General features: G+C 45.0%; 2 protein-coding genes across 2 annotated transcripts; both read left to right on the plus strand.

Annotated features, from left to right (window-relative positions):
* The first annotated feature begins 2830 nt into the window (after positions 1-2830).
* On the plus strand, positions 2831-3778 carry LOC125640335 (olfactory receptor 52E2-like). Its single transcript, XM_048858847.2, has one exon. The coding sequence runs from the start codon at positions 2831-2833 to the stop codon at positions 3776-3778; it is 948 nt and encodes a 315-aa protein (XP_048714804.2).
* A 14011-nt stretch (positions 3779-17789) lies between these two features.
* Positions 17790-18737, plus strand: LOC125640895 (olfactory receptor 52E2-like). The gene has a single exon (XM_048860046.2). It carries the CDS (start codon positions 17790-17792, stop codon positions 18735-18737), a length of 948 nt encoding a protein of 315 aa, XP_048716003.2.
* Positions 18738-22155: the final 3418 nt, after the last annotated feature.

The raw sequence follows: 22155 nt of genomic DNA on the forward strand, positions 1-22155 counted from the left end.
ACAAAGTATAAGAATTTTTCAACGTGGGCAAGACATCGTCTCTCCTAGCTTCATTTGAGTAGTCAGCTGAATGGTTAGGTCGGAAACTTTAAAAAAAAAAAATCAGCTGGAAGCAGACACCCATTGAGGGAAATTTCAGACCAAATGGTGAAAGTTTGGCAAACTTGTAAGCAACTGAAAATGAAGTCTTCTTCATTAAGGTGCCAGACAACCTTAACTTACGGTGGGGCCATCAGAGTTACCTATAAGGGCCAATCCATTTTTGAATCCCATTCAACTAAGCTCTTTGCTCCAATAATGTCTATGGCAAGGAGTTCCACTGGGCAAATATGTATTATGTAAACAATTTTCTTATCAGTTTTATAGTTCAGACTTTTGAATGTAATTCAGTGTTCCCTTGTCTGTGTTTTATGAGACATAGCAAATATAAATCCCTGATCTACTTCCTTTATCGATGGATTCATAGGGTTTAAGGTCAGAAGGGACTATTCAATTATCCCATCCAACCTCCTGTACAACACAGGCCATTAAATTTCAGCTAGTTACCCCTGTATTGAGCCACATGACTTGTGTTTAACTGAGGCCTGCTCTGTGATAGAATTTTCCATCATTGAATCATAGAGCCAAAGGGTTAGAAGATACCTCAAGGCTCAGCTAGTTTAAACCCCTGCAAAGATGAAAGATGTGTTCTGTATAAACCATTCGAGACAGATGGGCATCCAACCTCCTTTGGAAAAGCTCTAGCGAAGCACCTTCCACAGCTTCCTGAGTCATCCGTTCCATTTTCCTCCTGTTCTTCCTGTTAGGAAGTTTTTCCGGAGATTTCATTGAAATCTGCTATGCTGTAACTGAACTCATTGCCTCTTGTCCTCCTTTCAGTGGAAAAAGAGAATAATTTTTCTCCATCCTTTTTTATGGCTTCCTGTCACAGGGCAACCCAGGTTTCTTCCCCCTTGTCCCTGCGCCCTGTGCTTGAACAGGCAAAAGAAAGGGTCTCAGAACCTTCTTGCAGGTGCTTCATCCGTGTTTCTTTATTTACAGTGCCTGTACACTCCCAATTCCCCCACAACACCAGGGCCCGCCCAACCCCTCACTGGGTCCTCTGGCCTTTGAGGCTTGTGTCAGCCAGAAGGGATAGAGCCACAACCCATCTATCTTCCTGCCTGGCATCACACTAGCACCTCACGGTGAGTTGGGTGTCCACAATGACCCCTAAATTCCTTTCAGAGGCCCTGCGTTCCATAATACAATGCCTTAGTCTGTGGGTCGGCCTGCGTACCCTGATCGGAGAGGATAACTTTGCATTTGACTGTATTAAAACATTTTATATGCATGAGCCCAGCTCACCAAAGGCTCCAGATCAACCCATATGCCTGCCCTGGCCACCTCATTGTAACCACTCTGCCAATCTTTGGGTTGTCCACAAATTTGATCTGCAATGATTTCCTATTTGCTTCCAGGTAATTAATGAAAATATTGAATAGCATCGGGCCTAGAAATGATCTCTGCACAACCTCATTAGAAACGCCCCCTGCCCCTCCACTGACCATGGCCCTTTGACAACAGCTTTCCGAGATCTGTCAGTTAGGCAGTTTTTAGTCCATTTTACATATGCTCTACTGAAATTATACTGTTCATTTTTTATCTGAATGTTGTCCCCTAGTAAATCAAATGCTTTAGAGAAATCAAACTTTATGCAATTGAGTGGCCCCTTTGATCAACCAAACCGCTACTCTTATTAAGGGATAAACGTGTTAATCAACTCTGTTGTTTTTTGGCATTAATTAAATTCTGAGACTATTTTAACCAATCCCAGACCAGCTTTTCCATTGCTTCCTAATCTTGTCAAATCTTTTTTTAAAACTTTCCCTTTCTTTTTGATGTTTAACATAGAACTGCCCTGTATTTGTCTCTCTTTTTTTACTCTGCTGCTGCCTGATCATTTATTTCTGGTTCCGAATGAGATTTGTGATGGATCGGTCAGTTCGTAACCCTGGTGTTCGTATCTCTAAGGTTCTACTATAGATGCTCTTATACTCCCTCCTTGACTGCTAATGGACTGGAAAGTATTTTCTCACCTCATGTGATATGAGTCCCTCATACTGCTTCTTTCCAAATGTAGAACAAATATATTTACTGAAGAAATCTACGTTTTTTGCAAAATTAACATGTTTACTTTCTCCCTCTAGGAATTGGCCTAAACCTTTTCGAGGATTTCTTTTGTTCTTAATATACTGAACAACCTCCTTTGTGATCCTGAGACCTGCCACACATGGATTTTTCCCTCATGTCTTTAATGTCCATGATCAATATTCACAACTTCAATTTTGTATTATTTAATATTTATTTCTCTTTTTTCCATGTGTTATATATTTCTCTTCTTCCCTCCACCCCTGCAAAAAATGTCTTCGCTTTGTCACTGAACCAGGTGTTTATACAAAGCTGTCCACTTCTTTGACTATGGAATTGTGACTTTCTAGCTATCTAATAAATGCTTCTTATAGAATTCCAATTTTCCCTCCCGAGTTTTCTGTCTAATTTTTTCCGATATTTTGCCTTAGCTTTGAGGAACTAGCTCTTGTGAAACACTAAGTATCTACAGTTATTACTGGTTGGGAATAGTTCTCGGTTTGACCATTTGAATGTAATCAGCTCCATTTTTTAATTTTCCTCTCCTCTATCACACACCTGTTTCTTTGTCTCTCCGTCCAGGAATATTTACTGCGACCATCATCCGAGACCCTGGGCACATACAGAAATTCCAGTGATTGTCCAGTATATGCAGGAGACACCATTCTGCCTCAGAGTTGGACACTTTCTCCCCTACTCCATGTCAGTTTCCAACACAACTCACTTCACCAACCCCTCCACCTTCATCCTACTGGGCATTCCTGGCCTGGAGGCAGCCCATGTCTGGCTCTCCATTCCTTTCTGCACTGTGTACACCATAGCCATCTTGGGGAACTTCACAATCCTGCTAACGGTGAAGAGGGAGCCGAGACTCCATGGGCCCATGTACTATTTCCTCTGCATGCTGGCTGTCACCGACCTGGTCTTGTCTACGTCCATCCTGCCCAAAATGCTGAGCATCTTCTGGTTGAATTCCAGGGAGATCAATTTCAGTGCCTGCCTCACCCAGCTGTACTTCATTCACTGCTTCTCAATGACGGAGTCTGGGATCTTTGTGGCCATGGCTTTTGATCGCTACGTGGCCATCTGTCATCCCCTGAGACATTTCACCATCCTGAGAAACTCTGTGGTGGCAAAGATCGGCCTGGCCGTGGTGCTGCGTGGAGGCATGCTTGTACTGCCCTGTCTCCTCCTGGCGAGGCAGTGGCCATATTGCAGAACCAACATCATCCCTCACTCGTACTGCGAGCACATGGTCATGGTGAAACTGGCATGTGCAGACATCCGCATCAGCAGTTACTACGGCCTCTTTTTGGTATTCTTTGTGACCAGTGTGGATGTGTTTTTTATCGCCATGTCCTATATCCAGATCCTCAGGGCCATCTTCAGCCTCCCCACAAAGGACGCCCGGATCAAGACTTTGGGGACCTGCAGCTCCCACCTCGGTGTCATTTTAGCCTTTTACATCCCAGTTCTCTTCTCCTTACTCACACACCGGTTTGGGCATAATGTGCCCCCTCATTTCCATATTCTCATGGCCAATGTGTACCTCCTGGTGCCCCCCATGCTGAACCCCATCATCTACGGGGTGAGGACCAAAGAGATTCAGGACAGGTTTCTCCATCTCTTTACTCATAAGGGGATTTAAATATTTTCTGCTTGTGCTCTGGATCTCAGAAAAAGCTCTTTGTGGAGCTGGCTGGGAACATTGTGCTGGGCCCTCTTCCCCGAGTCACTTCTTAGACAGTCAAAAAGATATTAAATCCTTTCCTGCTCTTACTGTGCTGTGTCAATGTGATAAACAGGGGAATTGCTCTGTGTTCAACTCCTTAACCCATCGGGATGCCATCTTTCTAATTTGTGTTAAATGGACCCCTGAAGCTCTGCTTCCTGCCCAATTCCTTCCTCCAATGCCCAGCCCCTGCTCCACATGTCACCTCAAGCCTCCAACCATTTCTGTGCTTTACCCCAAAAGGCCCCGCCCCTCTTGTTCACTCCTTTCCGTCTCTTCCGCCCTCACTCACCGAATCACCTCCCTCTCCCACCACCCCAGCAGGGCTCCATAGGATCCGGGGGTGGGACTGGAGCTGCTGCAGCCTTACAAAGAGCCTGCACTGGGTACAGTGAGGACACAGTGTCTGGCCGACACGCCACTTAGGAGCAGAGAGGGAAGCCAGGGTGAGATTATGCATCATACAGGTTGTGGGCCCTACAGCTCATATACAAAATCCTGAGGGCATAGACCATTGTGTGACTTATTTCTGTAGCTTCTGGCTCCCTTTTGTTCCTCCTGCAATGGGGATGGGCTGGGAGCTGTTTTCCCTGAGCCAGGCCTTGCGGACAGGGCAAGGGATCAGCTTTGAAGCTGGGTGGACAGCTTTGAAGCAACAGTGGAGAGAGGCAGAAGGATCAGCCCCTGTTTTATCTGGGAAGCAGGGGTGCTGGACAGAGGCTGGGGTGACTGCAGTAGCTCACATGGAGGGAAATAAACCACATACCTGCCATTAGCTGGGTATTTACAAAAATACACGGCACCTTATCTGTAAAGGTTATGATCTGCTGAATATATTCATCCTAGTTGTATGCATGCATCATTTTTCTATTTGAAGTTATGAATACTGGCCATGTACTTGTTTAATTTTAAGTAGTCTCAGTGAAGCAGTTGGTTAGCTTCCTGAGAAAAGACTATTCTCAGTAAGTGCCCAATGAAGAAACACATAAGCTCACTATGAAGTGGGAAATGCCAATCCACATCTGAGCTTTCCCAGGAATGTGGCCTGGCTAGTAAGGAACTGAGTCAGGCAGGACATGTGATGTGTCCATGTGACTCCAAAGCTCGATCTTGGAGATGATTTCTGGATATGAGAGAGGAAGGGGTTTCCACACACAAGAGAAAGTCTATTTAAGCCCCTGGGAGACCCCTCTATTTGGTGTTCAGCTTGCTGACGAGGTAGGCTCTCCACCCCAAAGGATAACTGAAAGAAACTGGAACAAATGACAGTAACCATGGGGGTGTGAGTGATTGCTGGACCCAGACTAGAAGGAGGCTAGTCTGTAAAATAATCTTATTGGAACATCTCTGAGGTTTAGATTTAATCTGTAATCACTTTCTTACTGTATTAGGTTTACACTTGCGTGTTTTATTTTATTTTACTTGGTAATTCACTTTGTTCTGTCTGTTATTACTTGACCACTTAAATCCTATGTTTGGATTTAATAAAGAAAGTTTTATTTATTAATTAACCCAGAGTATCTATTAATATCTGGCAGGGGCAGAAGAGCTGAGCATATCCTTCTATCATTGTTATAGACGGCGAACAATTTATGAGTTTACCCTGTATAAGCTTAAAACAGAGTAAAACAGATTTATTTGGGGTTTGGACCCTATTGGGAGCTGGGCATCTGAATGTTGGAGACAGGAACACTTTTTAAGCTGTTTTCAGTTTAGCCTGAATCTTTTGTGTGACGTTCAGGCCTGGGTTTGTAGCAGGCAAGCTGGCTAGAACAAGGCCTGGTTCTAAAGTCCCAAGCTGGCAGGGGAAACAGGCTCAGAGCACATCAGTTGGCAGTTCCCAAGGGTTTCTGTGATCCAACCCATCACACTTGGGTATCTGTGTGTGTATGTGTGCATGGGTGTATGTGTGTGTGTCTGCACATGGGCCCATGTGAGTGTTTGCATGTGTGTCCATGTGTGTGAACCCCCAGAATATCCCATAGTTCTGCAATTTAATGCCCTTACGTGGAGTCTGGGAGACCCAGATTCAAATCCCAGCTCCACTGAAGATTTATTTGTACAAAGGGGGAGGGATAGCTCAGTGGTTTGAGCTTTGGCCTGCTAAACCCAGGGTTGTGAGTTCAATCCTTGAGGGGGCCATTTAGGGATCTGGGGCAAAAATTGGGGATTGGTCTTTCTTTGAGCAGGGGGTTGGACTAGATGGCCTCCTGCGGTCCCTTCCAACCCTGATAATCTATGAGCTCCAGACTGAATGACCAACCTAGTATTGCCATTTGAGTAATGTTCAGGGCACTCATGTGGTTGACCTGTGTTTTAGTCCCTGGTCCAAATCAGGTAGAGCAGAGATTTTGGATTTGATCTCCCAACTCTCTATCAGATCTGTCGCTAGAAAATGCTGACCTGTCCTGGGCACCTCACTGCAGGAGAGGGCTCACAGATGACAGTCCCATGAGGAAATACGCACCTCTCTCCAGCTCATTAGCCAGGCCCCAACACACCCCAATTACTGGGAGTTAGGTGATAAAGGACTGTGTACGGGCTTTGGAGAGGCGCGTGGCTAAAATGGAAGAGCTAAGGGAGACAGAGGGATACATAAATGAGACTTTCCAGGACAAAGCAGAATGGTCCCACCCCCAGTCTGACAGCTCTGTGCTTTTGAGGAGGATGAAAGTCTCAGGGAAAAACAGCTTCAAACTGGAGCAGCTGGAACCCTGTTTTCTGATAATGTCATGGTCTCCTGTCATACTGAGGATACCTCTTCAGGGGATGGAACCCCAGTTATTAGGAAGAGATAGGTAATAGTTAAGGGGGATTCGATCATTAGAAACACAGATAGTTGGGTTGTGATGACCGGGAGAACTGCATTGTGACTTGCCTGCCTTGTGTGAAGGTTGCGGATCTCCTGAGAGGTCCTGCAGGCCAAATTTAGGCTTCTAGGAAAGAGATTGAAGTCCAGGTCCTTCATGGTAGAATTCTCTGAAATACTTCCAGATGCATGCACAGGGCCAGTGAGACAGGCAGAACTGCAAGGTATCAATGCGTGGCTGAGACGGTGGTGTAGAGAGGAAGGGTTAAGATTGACTAGGAACTGCGGACACTTTGGGGAAAGGCAGAGCCTATATGGGAAGCCTGGCTCCACCTAAACCAAAATGGAACCAGACTGCTGGCACTTAAAATTAGCATTGCACATAGAGAATTTTTTAAACTAAGGGCTGAGGGAAAACCAACACGTACAGAGAAGCACATGGTTCAAACAGAGTTACCCCTTAGGGGAGGCTCTAGTAATGGAGATTCTCCTCGTAAGGAGGAGAGGATGGAAGATGATAAAATATGGGTAGGATCTGATGAGAAACAAATGAAAAAGAGTCCCATTCAGTTACATCATGTAACGGCAGACAGCTAAAATTAACAAGTTTTTAAATTGCATATATACAAATGCTAGAAGTCCAAATAATAAAATGGGTGAACTTGAGCAGTGGTTCTAAAAGCCGGTCTGCTGCTTGTTTGGAGAAAGCCCCTGGTGTACCGAGCCGGTTTGTTTACCTGCCGCATTGGCAGGTTCGTTGGATCGCGGCTCCCACTGGCCGCGGTTCGCCGCTCCAGGCCAGTGGGGTGCTGGAAGGGCAGCCATCACGTCCCTTGGCCCACACTACTTCCCGCAGCCCCCATTGGTCTGGAGCGGCAAACCGCGGCCAGTGGGAGCCGCGATCAACCGAACCTGCCAATGCGGCAGGTAAACAAACCGGTCCAGCCCATCGGGGCTTTCCCTGAACAAGTGGAGGACCGGCTTTCAGAACCACTGAACTAGAGTCCTTCATTTTAAATGAGGATATTTTTATAATAGGCATCATAGAATCTTGGTGGAATGAGGATAATCAATGGGACACAGTAATACCAGGGTACAAAATATCTCAGAAGGACAGAACAGGTCGTGCTGGTTGGGAAGTGACACTATATGTGAAAGAAAGTGCAGAATAAAATGAGGTAAAAATTTGAAATGAACCAAACTATACCATAGAGTCTTTATGGATAGTGGCCACATGCTTGAATAGTAACAATATAGCGGTCGGGATAGTCTACTGACCACTTGACCAGGACCACTTGACCATGTGATGGGTTGGATCACAGAAACCCCCTTGGGGCAGCCAACTGATGTGCCAAGGCTACTTCTGCCCCTGCTTTCCCTGCCAGCCTGGGACTCCAGCAACCTGTCTTGTGGAGACAGACACACCAGTCTGTTCCAGCACAGACCCAGGGTCTGAACCACATGCCCCAAAGCTGCAGACTTAACTGAAAGCGAATTAAAAGATGTTCCTTTCTTTAACACGCAGATGCCCAACTCCCAAATGGGGTCCAAACCCCAAATAAATCTGTTGTATCCTGTATAAAGCTTATACAGTGTAAACTCATAAATTGTTTGCCCTCTATAACACAGATAGAGAGATATACACAGCTGTTTGTCCCCCCCCCCCAACACACACACCCCGGTATTAATACATAGTTTAGGTTAATTAATAAGTAAAAAGTGGTTGTATTAAATGCAGCAAGTGGGATTTAAGTGGTTCCAAGTAGTAACAGACAGAACAAAGTGAATTACCAAGCAAAATAAAATAAAACACGCAAGTCTAAGTCTAGTACAGTAATAAAACTGAATACAGATGAAATCTCACCCTCAGAGATGTTTCAATAAGTTTCTTTCACAGACCGGACACCTTCCTAGTCTGGGCACAATCCTTCCCCCTGGTACAGCCCTTGTTCCAGCACAGGTAGTAGCTAGGGGATTTCTCATGATGGCAACCCCTTTGTTCTGTTCCAACCACTTATATATCTTTTACATAAGGTGAGAATTCTTTGTCTCTCTCTGGGTTCCCACCCTCCTTCTCAATAGTAAAGCACCATGTTAAATCATAGAATCATAGAATATCAGGGTTGGCAGGGACCTCAGGAGGTCATCTAGTCCAACCCCCTGCTCAAAGCAGGACCAATCCTCAATTAAATCATCCCAGCCAGGGCTTTGTCAAGCCTGACCTTAAAAACCTCTAAGGAAGGAGATTCTACCACCTCCCTAGGTAACGCATTCCAGTGTTTCACCACCCTCTTAGTGAAAAAAGTTTTTCCTAATATCCAATCTAAACCTCCCCCACTGCAACTTGAGACCATTACTCCTCGTAATGGTACAAGGTACAAGAATGATACATTCATACAAATAGGATGGCCACACTCAGTAGATTATAAGCTTTGTAATGACAGGTTTTAGAGTAGCAGCCATGTTAGTCTGTATTCACAAAAAGAAAAGGAGTACTTGTGGCACCTTAGAGATTAACAAATTTATTTGAGCATAAGCTTTTGTGAGCTACAGCTCACTTCATCGGATGCATTCCACTGCTCATGAAAGCTTATGCTCAAATAAATTTGTTAGTCTCTAAGGTGCCACAAGCTTTGTAATGACACCTTACAAGAGACCTTCTGAATGAAGCATATTCCCGTTACATTATATGCACACTCATTAGCATATTTGTATAAAATCATGTAAAGTCCAACATCACAACCCAATGCTAGGGAGTTTAGGAAGGTTTGTCCTGGAGGGGAGCTCAGGGAAGGGTGATAGAATCATAGAAACCATTACAGAGGTGGGTGAAAGTTTTTTTTTTTTGCATGGGTTTCTTTGCATGCATAACCCTGGGTTTGGGAAGCAGCTCCACAGAGGCCTAGCCAACACTCAAATTCACTTTACATCCTAACCCCACCATATCCCGGTATTCCATGACCCCAGAGATTACCTTTGACTGAGATTCCTACTGACAGGTTTACAAGATGCCCAGTTTTCAACTGAACACTTGGTTGAAAAGGGACCCTCTCCAGCCCTCCCAGCCCAGTGAAAATGAGAGAGGGAGGGAAGGAGAGGAAGAGCGAGCGACTGAGGGAAGTCGGGTGGAGTGAAAGTGGTGGGACCTCGGATAAGGGGCGGGGCAAGGCTGTTTGTTTTTGTTAGTCAGAAATTAGACAACCCTTCTGAGAGGGACACTGAGGGGAAAGGAAAACCACTTACTAAACACATGTTAAGGTTCAGAGAGGAGTTGAAAGTCACAGTGTGTTTTGAAGAAACAAACTGTTGAAGCAGAAGGTGTAACAAAATAAAAAGTCTGAGAAAAGTGTAGCTCTGAAAAAAGATTTTGTGCTATTGTTCAATCTCATGATACAAAGTTTGTTGCTAATGAGAAACCTTATAACAAAGAGTTCGATACTGATGGTAACTCTTATAAAAAGGTATAATCTGTATGATTTTTGATGAAAGCATTTGGACATGGTAGGAGTAGTAAACAAGAAACATTATGGGGATACTGCTTCTCAGCTAGCACATGTAAACAGGCTCAAATTTTCTCACAGTACGGAAACCATAATCAAAATGGTCTGCTATGTGGAAGGGGAAATTGAAGCACCCCCACCTCATGGCATTACTGAATATCTGTATTGAGTTTTTTCCCAGCTGGAAAACTCCAATGTTTAGCAATGGTATACAGATACAAAGAGAGGTTCTCTAGCGACCCAGAGAAGGCACGTTTGCTGACTTTTAATATCAATAGGCTTGTCATAAATATAAAGGGAAGGGTAAACCCCTTTGAAATCCCTCCTGGCCAGGGGAAAGCTGTGGATATTCTGGGTCCTTTTCCGAAAAAGACAGCCAGAGGAAAGCAGTACATACTGACTTTCATGGATTTTGCCACCCGATGGCCGGAAGCAGTAACACCAGGGCTAAAAGTGTGTGCCAGGCACTAGCAGACATTTTTGCCAGGGTAGGTTGGCCCTCTGACATCCTCATAGATGCAGGGACTAATTTCCTGGCAGGAACTATGGAAAACCTTTGGGAAGCTCATGGGGTAAATCACTTGGTTGCCACTCCTTACCACCATCAAACAAATGGCCTGGTGGAGAAGTTTAATGGAACTTTGGGGGCCATGATATGTAAATTCGTAAATGAGCACTCCAATGATTGGGACCTAGTGTTGCAGCAGTTGCTCTTTGCCTACAGAGCTGTACCACATCCCAGTTTAGGGTTTTCCCCATTTGAACTTGTATATGGCCGTGAGGTTAAGGGGCCATTGCAGTTGGTGAAGCAGCAATGGGAGGGATTTACACCTTCTCCAGGAACTAACATTCTGGACTTTGTAACCAACCTACAAAACACCCTCCGAACCTCTTTAGCCCTTGCTAGAGAAAACTTACAGGATGCTCAAAAAGAGCAAAAAGCCTGGTATGATAAACATGCCAGAGAGTGTTCCTTCAAAGTAGGAGACCAGGTCATGGTCTTAAGGGCACTCCAGGCCCATAAAATGGAAGCATCGTGGGAAGGGCCATTCACGGTCCAGGAGCACCTGGGAGCTGTTAATTATCTCATAGCATTCCCCACCTCCAACCGAAAGCCTAAGGTGTACCATATTAATTCTCTAAAGCCCTTTTATTCCAGAGAATTAAAGGTTTGTCAGTTTACAGCCCAGGGAGGAGACGACGCTGAGTGGCCTGAAGGTGTCTACTATGAAGGGAAATGTGCTGGTGGTGTGGAAGAGGTGAACCTCTCCATGACCCTTGGGCGTATGCAGCAACAGCAGATCCAGGAGCTGTGCACTAGCTACGCGCCAACGTTCTCAGCCACCCCAGGACTGACTGAACGGGCATACCACTCCATTGACACAGGTAATGCTCACCCAATTAGGGTCCAACCTTACCGGGTGTCTCCTCAAGCTAAAACTGCTATAGAACGGGAGATCCAGGATATGTTACAGATGGGTGTAATCCGCCCCTCTGAAAGTGCATGGGCATCTCCAGTGGTTCTAGTTCCCAAACCAGATGGGGAAATACGTTTTTGCGTGGACTACTCTAAGCTAAATGCTGTAACTCGCCCAGACAACTATCCAATGCCATGCACAGATGAACTATTGGAGAAACTGGGATGGGCCCAGTTCATCTCTACCTTGGATTTAACCAAGGGGTACTGGCAGGTACCGCTAGATGAATCTGCCAAGGAAAGATCAGCCTTCATCTCGGGCTGTATGAATTTAATGTACTCCCTTTCGGGCTGTGAAATGCACCCACCACTTTCCAAAGACTTGTAGATGGTCTCCTTGCGGGATTAGGAGAATATGCAGTCGCCTACCTTGCCGATGTGGCCATATTTTCGGATTCCTGGGCAGACAACCTGGAACATCTACACAAAGTCCTTGAGCGCATAAGGGAGGCAGGACTAACTTTAAGGCTAAGAAGTGTCAAATAGGCCTAAACCGAGTGACTTACCTTGGACACCAGGTGGGTCAAGGAACTATCAGCCCCCTACAGGCCAAAGTGGATGCTATCCAAAAGTGGCCTGTCCCAAAGTCAAAGAAACAGGTTCAATCCTTCTTAGGCTTAGCCGGTTATTACAGACGATTTGTACCGTAATGCAGCCAAATTGCCGCCCCACTGACAGACCTAACCAAAAAGAAACAGCCAAATGCTGTTCAGTGGACTGAAAAGTGTCAGAAGGCCTTTAACAAGCTTAAAGCGACACTCATGTCTGACCCTGTACTAAGAGCCCCAGACTTTGACAAACCGTTCCTAGTAACCACAGATGCGTCCGAGCGTGGTGTGGGAGCAGTTTTAATGCAGAAAGGACCTGATCAAGAATTCCACCCTGTAGTGTTTCTCAGCAAAAAACTGTCTGAGAGGGAAAGGAACTGGTCAGTCACTGAAAAAGAATGTTACGCCATTGTCTACGCTCTGGAAAAGCTACGCCCATATGTTTGGGGACGGCGTTTCCACCTGCAAACCGACCATGCTGCACTGAAGTGGCTTCACACCATCAAGGAAACTAACAAAAAACTTCTTCGGTGGAGTTTAGCTCTCCAAGATTTTGATTTCGACCTCCGACACATCTCAGGAGCTTCTAACAAAGTGGCTGATGCACTCTCCCGTGAAAGTTTCCCAGAGTCAACTGGTTAAAATCGTCCTTGAGATGTGGAAAATATTGTTAGTCTTTATGTACTTGGTAGTATATTTAGAGATGCATGTGTCTTATTAACTCTGTTTTTCCTAGAGCTCCAGGAAGAAATCCCAGCCAGTGTTTCACCCTAGCTGAGATTTGGGGGGGCGTGTCATAAATATAAAGGGAAGGGTAAACCCCTTTGAAATCCCTCCTGGCCAGGGGAAAGCTCCTCTCACCTGTAAAGGGTTAAGAAGCTAAAGGTAACCTCGCTGGCACCTGACCAAAATGACCAATGAGGAGACAAGATACTTTCAAAAGCTGGGAGGAGGGAAAGAAACAAAGGGTCTGTGTGTCTGTCTGTAGTCTGTCTTTGTCGGGGATAGACCAGGAATGGAGTCTTAGAACTTTTAGTAAGTAATCTAGCTAGGTATGTGTTAGATTATGATTTCTTTAAATGGCTGAGAAAAGAATTGTGCATAATAGAATAACTATTTCTGTCTGTGTATCTTTTTGGTAACTTAAGGTTTTGCCTAGAGGGGTTCTCTATGTTTTTGAATCTAATTACCCTGTAAGATATCTACCATCCTGATTTTACAGGGGGGATTTCTTTATTTCTATTTACTTCTATTTTTATTAAAAGTCTTCTTGTAAGAAAACTGAATGCTTTTTCATTGTTCTCAGATCCAAGGGTTTGGGTCTGTGGTCACCTATGCAAATTGGTGAGGCTTTTTATCCAACATTTCCCAGGAAAGGGGGGGGGTGCAAGTGTTGGGAGGATTGTTCATTGTTCTTAAGATCCAAGGGTCTGGGTCTGTAGTCACCTAGGCAAGTTGGTGAGGCTTTTTACCAAACCTTGTCCAGGAAGTGGGGTGCAAGGTTTTGGGAAGTATTTTGGGGGGAAGGACGCGTCCAAACAGCTCTTCCCCAGTAACCAGTATTAGTTTGGTGGTGGTAGCGGCCAATCCAAGGACGACGGGTGGAATATTTTGTACCTTGAGGAACTTTTTAACCTAAGCTGGTAAAGATAAGCTTAGGAGGTTTTCATGCAGGTCCCCACATCTGTACCCTAGAGTTCAGAGTGGGGGAGGAACCTTGACAAGGCTGATAGACAAAGTGTTACGAGGTACACAGAACTTTGGAAGAACGCCTGTGGATAACACTACAATGATTGCGACACTTGAATGTGTGAAATACAAAATAGCATATGCTCAGGAATATGGGCTTGTTCATTGTCCTCTGCTCATTGAGGGAGGGGCAGAGCGTGAGTCCATTTCCTTCTTTTCGTGTGCTCAGTTACTGACAGAGAAAGCATGGTCATGATAAGGAAGTCAGGATCCTGGATACCATCTGTTGTTATCCGTGAGACCTTGGCCAAGTCACATCTTCCTTTGCCCCAGTTTACCTATCTCTATAATAGGGAGATGATCATAGTGACTTTCCTTTGCTCGGTATTTTGAACATCCTTCAGTGAAAGGTGCACTCTATGGCGATAGTTAATGACAAAAATTACTTCTTGCTGATCACTTAGCGATAGCCCCATGTACCTGAAAAAAACTGCTAGTGTGTCCCCTTAGTGATCGTTCTCCAGATCTGTTTGTCTACTATCTACCCATATGTCCTGTGATTTATAGGCTATCAGACCCTCTGGAGACCTAGGCATTATCCCTAGTTTTCTTACTAATGAACTAGAATTTTTAAATATACACAAATACACAGAGCATCCAATTCCTCTCTGACTGAGCACAGAGTCTAAGAGTTCTCATGTCCCTTTGGGAAGGTCTCTTAATTACTGTTTACTGCTAAAGATGGATAAAGAGCACAGAAGCAGAGATATGGAAAGAGAGAGATTAGCTTGAATCTCTCTGGTCTCGAGCCTGTTTCCAGCTTCTCCACTAGAGGCTGAGTAAAACCCCCATGGGATTGCACAGAGCTTTGTTATAAACAGTGCACATCCCCAATTCGGCTCTCATCTTGGGTTGCACCTGCAGATGCTGGGGTGAGAGAGGTGTAGGACACGGCTACCTGAGGGAAGACACTTCTGTCTCAGCATTCACAGGTACCCATCTCTTGCTGAGGAGCTCCCCTCTCAATAAACCCAGGGAAACGTGTGCATGGTGCAATAGACAGTAAGTTTGCGGTCCTTTCCCCTCTGCACACCATTAAATATCCCAGGTCCCTTGCCAGAGCTGATGAGTTTGCTCCACTCTCATGGGCCAAAATGTCCCTCAGAGCTGTTTCCTCGCCCCCCAGGCTGTCTGATGGGCTCTATCCCGGAGGTGGCTGTATTTCGGTGGGCACAGAGTATCCTTCAGGATCACAGGCATTCGTAGACATACCCTACAAGGCCTAATTCTAAGGCCCTGGCCTGTATTTTGTTCAGTCCCCACTGAAGCCAAACTCCCCTTTGAGTAAGAGGAGAGGAAAGATCTCAGGAGCCAACTGTATGTTAATGCACAGACACTGTCCCCTCCTCCCCTTGCATTTCAGGGATCTGGTAGTTAACAGGATGACTGTTACCTGACTTATATATGCGGGGAAGTATGGAGGTGCTCGGGCTCCTCACTGGAAAAATGTCCACAGGCCAAATATGTATTATTTAAACTATTTTCTTATCAATTTTATAGTTTAGATTTTGAATGTAATTCAATGTTCACTTGTCCGTGTTTTATGAGACATAGCAAATATAAATGCCTTATCTACTTTCTTTATGGATAGATTCATAGGGTTTAGGGCCAGAAGGGACCATTCAGTTATTCAGTCTGACATCCTGTAGAACACAGGCCATTAAATTTCACCTAGTTACCCCTGTATTGCGCCCCATGACTTGTGTTTAACTGAGGCCTGGCCTGTGGTAGTATTTTTCATTGTTGAATCATAGAGCCAAAGGGTTAGAAGATACCTCAAGGCTCAGCTGGTCTAAACCCCTGCCAGGATGCAAGTTGTGTTGTGTATAAACCTTTCGAGACAGATGGGCATCCAGCCTCCTTTGGAAAAGATCTAGCGAAACACCTTCCACAGTTTCCTGAGGCATCTGTTCCATTTTCCTCCTGTTCTTCCTGTTAGGAATTTTTTCCTGAGATTTCATCTAAATCTGCTATACTGTAATTGAACCCATTGCCTCTTGTCCTCCTTTCAGTGGGAAAAGAGAGTAATTTTTCTCTATCCTTCTTTATGGCTTCCTGTCATGGGCCACACAGGTTTCTTCCCCCTTCTCCCTGTGCCCTGTGCTTGAGCTGGCAAAAGAAAGGGTCTCGGATGCCTCTTGCAGGTGCTTCAGCCATGTTCCTTTTTTTACAAAAAGAACAGGAGGACTTGTGGTACCTTAGCGACTAACAAATTTATTTGAGCATAAGCTTTCATGAGCTACAGCTCACTTCATCGGATGCATAGAATGCAGAGTATAGTTATTAGAAATTTATACATACAGAGAACATGAAAAGGTGGAAGTACCCTTTCCAACTCTAATTGGCTTATTAATTAAGAAGAGTTTTTATCAGCAGAGGAAAAAAAACTTCTGATCATGATGGCCCATTTCGTAGAGTTGACAGTTTTTCTATTTACTTCCAGGTAATTGATGAAAATATTGAATAGCATCGGGCCTAGAAATGATCTCTGCACAACCTCATTAGAAACATCACCTGTTCCCCCCCACCTCCGACAATGGCCCCTTGACAACAGCTTTCCGAGATCTGTCAGTTAGGCAGTTTTTAGTCCATTTTACATACACTCTACTGATGTTGTATAGTGTTCAGTTTTTATCTGAATGTTTACCACTAGTAAATCAAATGATTCAGAGAAATCAAACTTTATGTATCTGAGTGGTCCCTTTGATCAACCAAACCTGTGCTCTCATTAAGGGATAAATATGTTAATCAACTCTGTTGTTGATTGGCATTAACTAAATTCCTAGACTTCTTTTTAACTAATCCCAGACCAGCTATTCCATTGTTTCCTCATCTTGTCAAATCTTTTTTAAAAACTTTCCATTTTCTTTTTTATGTTTAACACAGACCTGCCCTGTATTCATCTCTCTTTTTTTAACTCTGCTGCTGCCTGATTGTTTATTTCTGGTTCCGAATGAGATTTGTGGTGGATCGGTCAGTTCGTAACCCTGGTGTTCGTATCTCTAAGGTTCGACTGTAGATGCTCTTATACTCCCTCCTTGACTGCTAATGGACTGGAAAGTATTCTCTCACCTCATGTGATATGAGTACCTCATACTGCTTCTTTCCAAATTCAGAACGAATATATTTACTGAAGAAATCTACCTTTTTTGCAACATTACATGTTTTCTTTCTCCTCTAGGAATTGGCCTAAGCCTTTTTGAGTATTTCTTTGGTTTTTAATATACTGAACAACCTCCTTTGTGATCCTGAGACCTGCCACACATGGATTTTTCCCTCATGTCTTTAATGTCCATGATCAATTTTCACAACTTCAATTTTGTATTATTTACTATTTATTTACCTTTTTTTTTCATGAGTTATATATTGCTCTTCTCCCTCCCGCCCTGCCCTACTTAAAAATGTTTTCGCTTTGACACTGAAACACGTGTTTGTCCAAAGCCGTCCACTTCTTTGACTATGGAATTGTGACTTTCTAGCTATCTAATAAATGCTTCTTATAGAATTTCAATTTTCACTTCCCAATTTTCTGTCTAATTTTTTCCTCCCAATAAGTTTTTCTGACATTTTGCCTCAGCTTTGAGGAACTAGCTCTTGTGAAACACTAAGTGTCTACAGATATTACTGTTAGGGATAGTTCTCTGTTTGACCATTTGAATGTAATCACCTTTATTTTTTATTTTTCCCTCCTCTATCACACACCCCCGTCTTTGTCTCTCAATCCAGGAATATTTACTGCGACCATCACCTGAGACCCTGGGCACATACAGAAAGTCCAGTGGATGTACAATATATGCAGGAGACACCATTCTGCCTCAGAGTTGGACACCTTCTCCCCTACTCCATGTCAGTTTCCAACACAACTCACTTCACCAACCCCTCCACCTTCATTCTGCTGGGCATTCCTGGCCTGGAGGCGGCCCATTCCTTGATCTCCATCCCTTTTTGCACCATGTACGCCATAGCTATCTTGGGAAACTTCACAATCCTGCTAATAGTGAAGAGGGAGACGAGCCTCCATGGGCCCATGTACTATTTCCTCTGCATGCTGGCTGTCACCGACCTGGTCTTGTCTACGTCTATCCTCCCCAAAATGCTGAGCATCTTCTGGTTGAATTCCAGGGAGATCAATTTCAGTGCCTGCCTCACCCAGCTGTACTTCATTCACTGCTTCTCAGTGATGGAGTCTGGGATCTTTGTGGCCATGGCTTTTGATCGCTACGTGGCCATCTGTCATCCCTTGAGACATTTCACCATCCTGAGAAACTCTGTGGTGGCAAAGATCAGCCTGGCCGTGGTGCTGCGTGGAGGCATGCTTGTACTGCCCTTTCTCCTCCTGGCGAGGCAATGGCCATATTGCAGAACCAACATCATCCCCCACTCGTACTGTGAGCACATAGCCTTGGTGAAACTGGCTTGCGCAGACATCCGCATCAGCAGTTACTACGGCCTCTTTGTGTTATTCTTTGTGACCGGTGTGGATGTGTTTTTTATCACCATGTCCTATATCCAGATCCTCAGGGCCATCTTCAGCCTCCCCACAAAGGACATCCGGATCAAGACTTTTGGGACCTGCAGCTCCCACCTCGGTGTCATTTTAACCTTTTACATCCCAGTTCTCTTCTCCTTACTCACACACCGGTTCGGGCATAATGTGCCCCTGCATTTCCATATTCTCATGGCCAATGTGTACCTCCTGGTGCCCCCCATGCTGAACCCCATCATCTACGGGGTGAGGACCCAAGAGATTTGGGACAGGCTGCTCCATCTCTTTACTCATAAAGGAATTTAAAAGTTTTCTGCTGGTGCTCTGGATCTCAGAAAAAGCTCTTTATGGAGCTGGCTGGGAACATGGTGCTGGGCCCTCTTCCCTGAGTCCCTTCTTAGACAGTCAAAAAGACATTAAATCCTTTCCTGGCCTTACTGTGCTGAGTCAGCATGACAAACGTGGGAATCGTTCTGTGTTCAACTCCTTAACTTATCGGGATTCCACCTTTATAATTTCTGTTAAATTTACCCCTGAGGCTTTGCCCTCTGCCCAGTTACTTCACCCAATGCCCAGTCCCTGCTCCACATCTCACCTCAAGGCTCCAGCCATTTCTGCGCTTTACCCCCCTAGGGTCCCACCGCTCTCGCTCACTCCTCTCCTTGCCTTCCACCATCACTCGTCAAATCACCTCTCTCTTCCACCACCCCAGCAGGGCTCCATAGGATCCGGGGGTGGGACTGGAGCTGCTGCAGCCTTACAAAGAGCCTGCAGTGAGTACAGTGAGGACACAGTGTCTGGCCGACACACCACTTAGGAGCAGAGAGGGAAGCCAGGGTGAGATTATGCATCATACAGGTTGTGGGCCCTACAGCTCATATACAAAATCCTGAGGGCATAGACCATTGTATGACTTATTTCTTTAGCTTCTGGCTCCCTTTTGTTCCTCCTGCAATGGGGATGGGCTGGGAGCTGTTTTCCCTGAGCCAGGCCTTGCGGACAGGACAAGGGATCAGCTTTGAAGCTGGGTGGACAACAGCAGAGAGAGGCAGAAGGATCAGCCCTTTTTTAGCTGGGAAGGCAGGATGCTGGGCTGGGGCCAGGGTGGCCGAGGTAGCTCAGAGGGAGGGAAATAAATGGCACACCTGCCATGAGCCAGGTATTTACAGACATACAGAGCACCTTATCTGGAATGACAGGGCACCCATTGCACAGGGGCTGAAGCTGAACTGTGAAGCTGTGTCCACCATATGCTCTGCATAATGCTTTAGATCACTACATATCAAGGATCTTTAGCTCGACTGCTAGGCAGCATTCTCCCCATGTCATGGACCGACTGAGACACACAGAGGTAAAGTGATTTACCCAAGGCCACCCAATGAGTTTGTGGCATAGCTGAGAATAAGAACTGTGAGTCCTGACCCTCCAGCACCATTGCTCTGGCATTGAACTTGCATTGCTCCTCTGGTACCAGAACATCACCAATAACCATAACTTGAGACACAAAGGTGATACATGCACATAAACTGGATAATCATACCGAGCAAATCATAACTTTCCCATTGACATCTGACAGGACATACTTTGTACAAGATTTGTTGCAGTTGTGTAACCGTGGCAGCAACAATGATAACAATGTTCTTTATTCAATCACACAGCCTCACACCCTGTTCTCGTCCAATGATGGTGCTACAGTTGCTAGCCACCTAAGGAAGGGATGTTGCCCGGGTTCTAGCAGAGCAAACAGCTGGGGCAGGAGAGCCACTGGAGGATGGCAGGAGCTTATTAAAACGTGTTTTGCTGCAGAGAGCCTTGTCCTTGTACATATAAAGGAGGAAAAAAATTCTTTAAAAGTGAGAGGTGGACATCCTCAAACATTCCTCAAACCATAGCCAGCCAGTCCCTTTGCCTTTGAACAACCTCAACTTGTGTTTGATTAAAGCATCTTCCAGAAAAGCGTCCAGGGCTTGATCCACAAAGGCACTCAGGTAAATACTGAACTTAGGCACCGCTGCCTTTCTCAAACCCCGGCTCCTCTGCCGCCTGACCCTGCAGGAATCTAAGGTTCTGCCAGTAGCCTGCAGAAAGCAACCTGAGTTCTGACACTGCTCCACAGCTAATGAGCTGCTCAGAGTCTTTGCTCAGGCGTCAATTGTGGTGGGATTCTCCAACGAGGTGTTCCCCCACCCATCCCCCCTCAGGCCTGATCACTTAGGCATTCTCAGACCACAGCTCCCCCATGGGGCCTTGCAGATCAGGAATGTGTGTGGGTGTTTGCATGTGTGTCCATAGGTGTGGTTGTGCCTGGTGTGATGTTGCACCCTGTCAAGGTTCCTTCCCCACTCTGAACGCTAGGGTACAGATGTGGGGACCTGCATGAAAAACCTCCTTAGCTTACTTTTACCAGCTTAGGTCAAAACTTCCCCAAGGTACAAAATATTCCACCCTTTGTCCTTGGATTGGCCGCTACCACCACCAAACTAATACTGGTTACTGGGGAAGAGCTGTTTGGACACGTCTTTCCCTCCAAAATACTTCCCAAAACCTTGCACCCCACTTTCTGGACAAGGTGTGGTAAAAAGCCTCACCAATTTGCCTAGGTGACTACAGACCCAGACCCTTGGATCTTAAGAACAATGAACAATCCTCCCAACACTTGCACCCCCCTTTTCTGGGAAATGTTGGATAAAAAGCCTCACCAATTTCCATAGGTGACCACAGACCCAAACCTTTGGATCTGAGAACAATGAAAAAGCATTCAGTTTTCTTACAAGAAGACTTTTAATAGAAATAGAAGTAAATAGAAATAAAGAAATCCCCCCTGTAAAATCAGGATGGTAGATACCTTACAGGGTAATTAGATTCAAAACATAGAGAACCCCTCTAGGCAAAACCTTAAGTTACAAAATGGATACACAGACAGAAATAGTTATTCTATTCAGCACAATTCTTTTCTCAGCCATTTAAAGAAATCATAATCTAACGCCTACCTAGCTAGATTACTTACTAAAAGTTCTAAGACTCCATTCCTGGTCTGTCCCCGGCAGAAACCGCATATAGACAGACAGAGACCCTTTGTTTCTCTCCCTCCTCCCAGCTTTTGAAAGTATCTTGTCTCCTCATTGGTCATTTTGGTCAGGTGCCAGCGAGGTTACCTTTAGCTTCTTAATCCTTTACAGGTGAGAGGAGCTTTCCCCTGGCCAGGAGGGATTTCAAAGGGGTTTACCCTTCTCTTTATATTTATGACACACCCCATAATACTTTATGTGAATATGCTTATGAATGTATATAGGACATAACTGGAACATGTTTTATGCTACATATGCCATGTAACATATCTCCGTAAAGGTTAAGATCTACTGAATATATTCATCCTATTTGTATGCATGCATCATTTTTGTATTTGAAGTTATGAATATTGGCTATGTGCTTGTTTAATTTTAAGTAGCATCAGTGAAGCAGTTGGTTAGCTTTCTGAGAAAAGACTGGTTTCAGAGTAACAGCCGTGTTAGTCTGTATTCGCAAAAAGAAAAGGAGTACTTGTGGCACCTTAGAGACTAACCAATTTATTTGAGCATGAGCTTTCGTGAGCTACAGCTCACTTCATCAGATGCATACCGTGGAAACTGCAGCAGACTTTATATATACACAGAGAATATGAAACAATACCTCCTCCCACCCCACTGTCCTGCTGGTAATAGCTTATCTAAAGTGATCATCAGGT

Source organism: Caretta caretta, chromosome 1, assembly GCF_965140235.1.
Source record: "Caretta caretta isolate rCarCar2 chromosome 1, rCarCar1.hap1, whole genome shotgun sequence".
Taxonomy (NCBI): domain Eukaryota; kingdom Metazoa; phylum Chordata; order Testudines; family Cheloniidae; genus Caretta; species Caretta caretta.

What these genes read in the sequence shown, in the direction of transcription:
- LOC125640335 (XM_048858847.2), top strand. Translation starts at nt 2,831, where the DNA reads ATGTCAGTTTCCAACACAACTCACTTCACCAACCCCTCCACCTTCATC.
- LOC125640895 (XM_048860046.2), top strand. Translation starts at nt 17,790, where the DNA reads ATGTCAGTTTCCAACACAACTCACTTCACCAACCCCTCCACCTTCATT.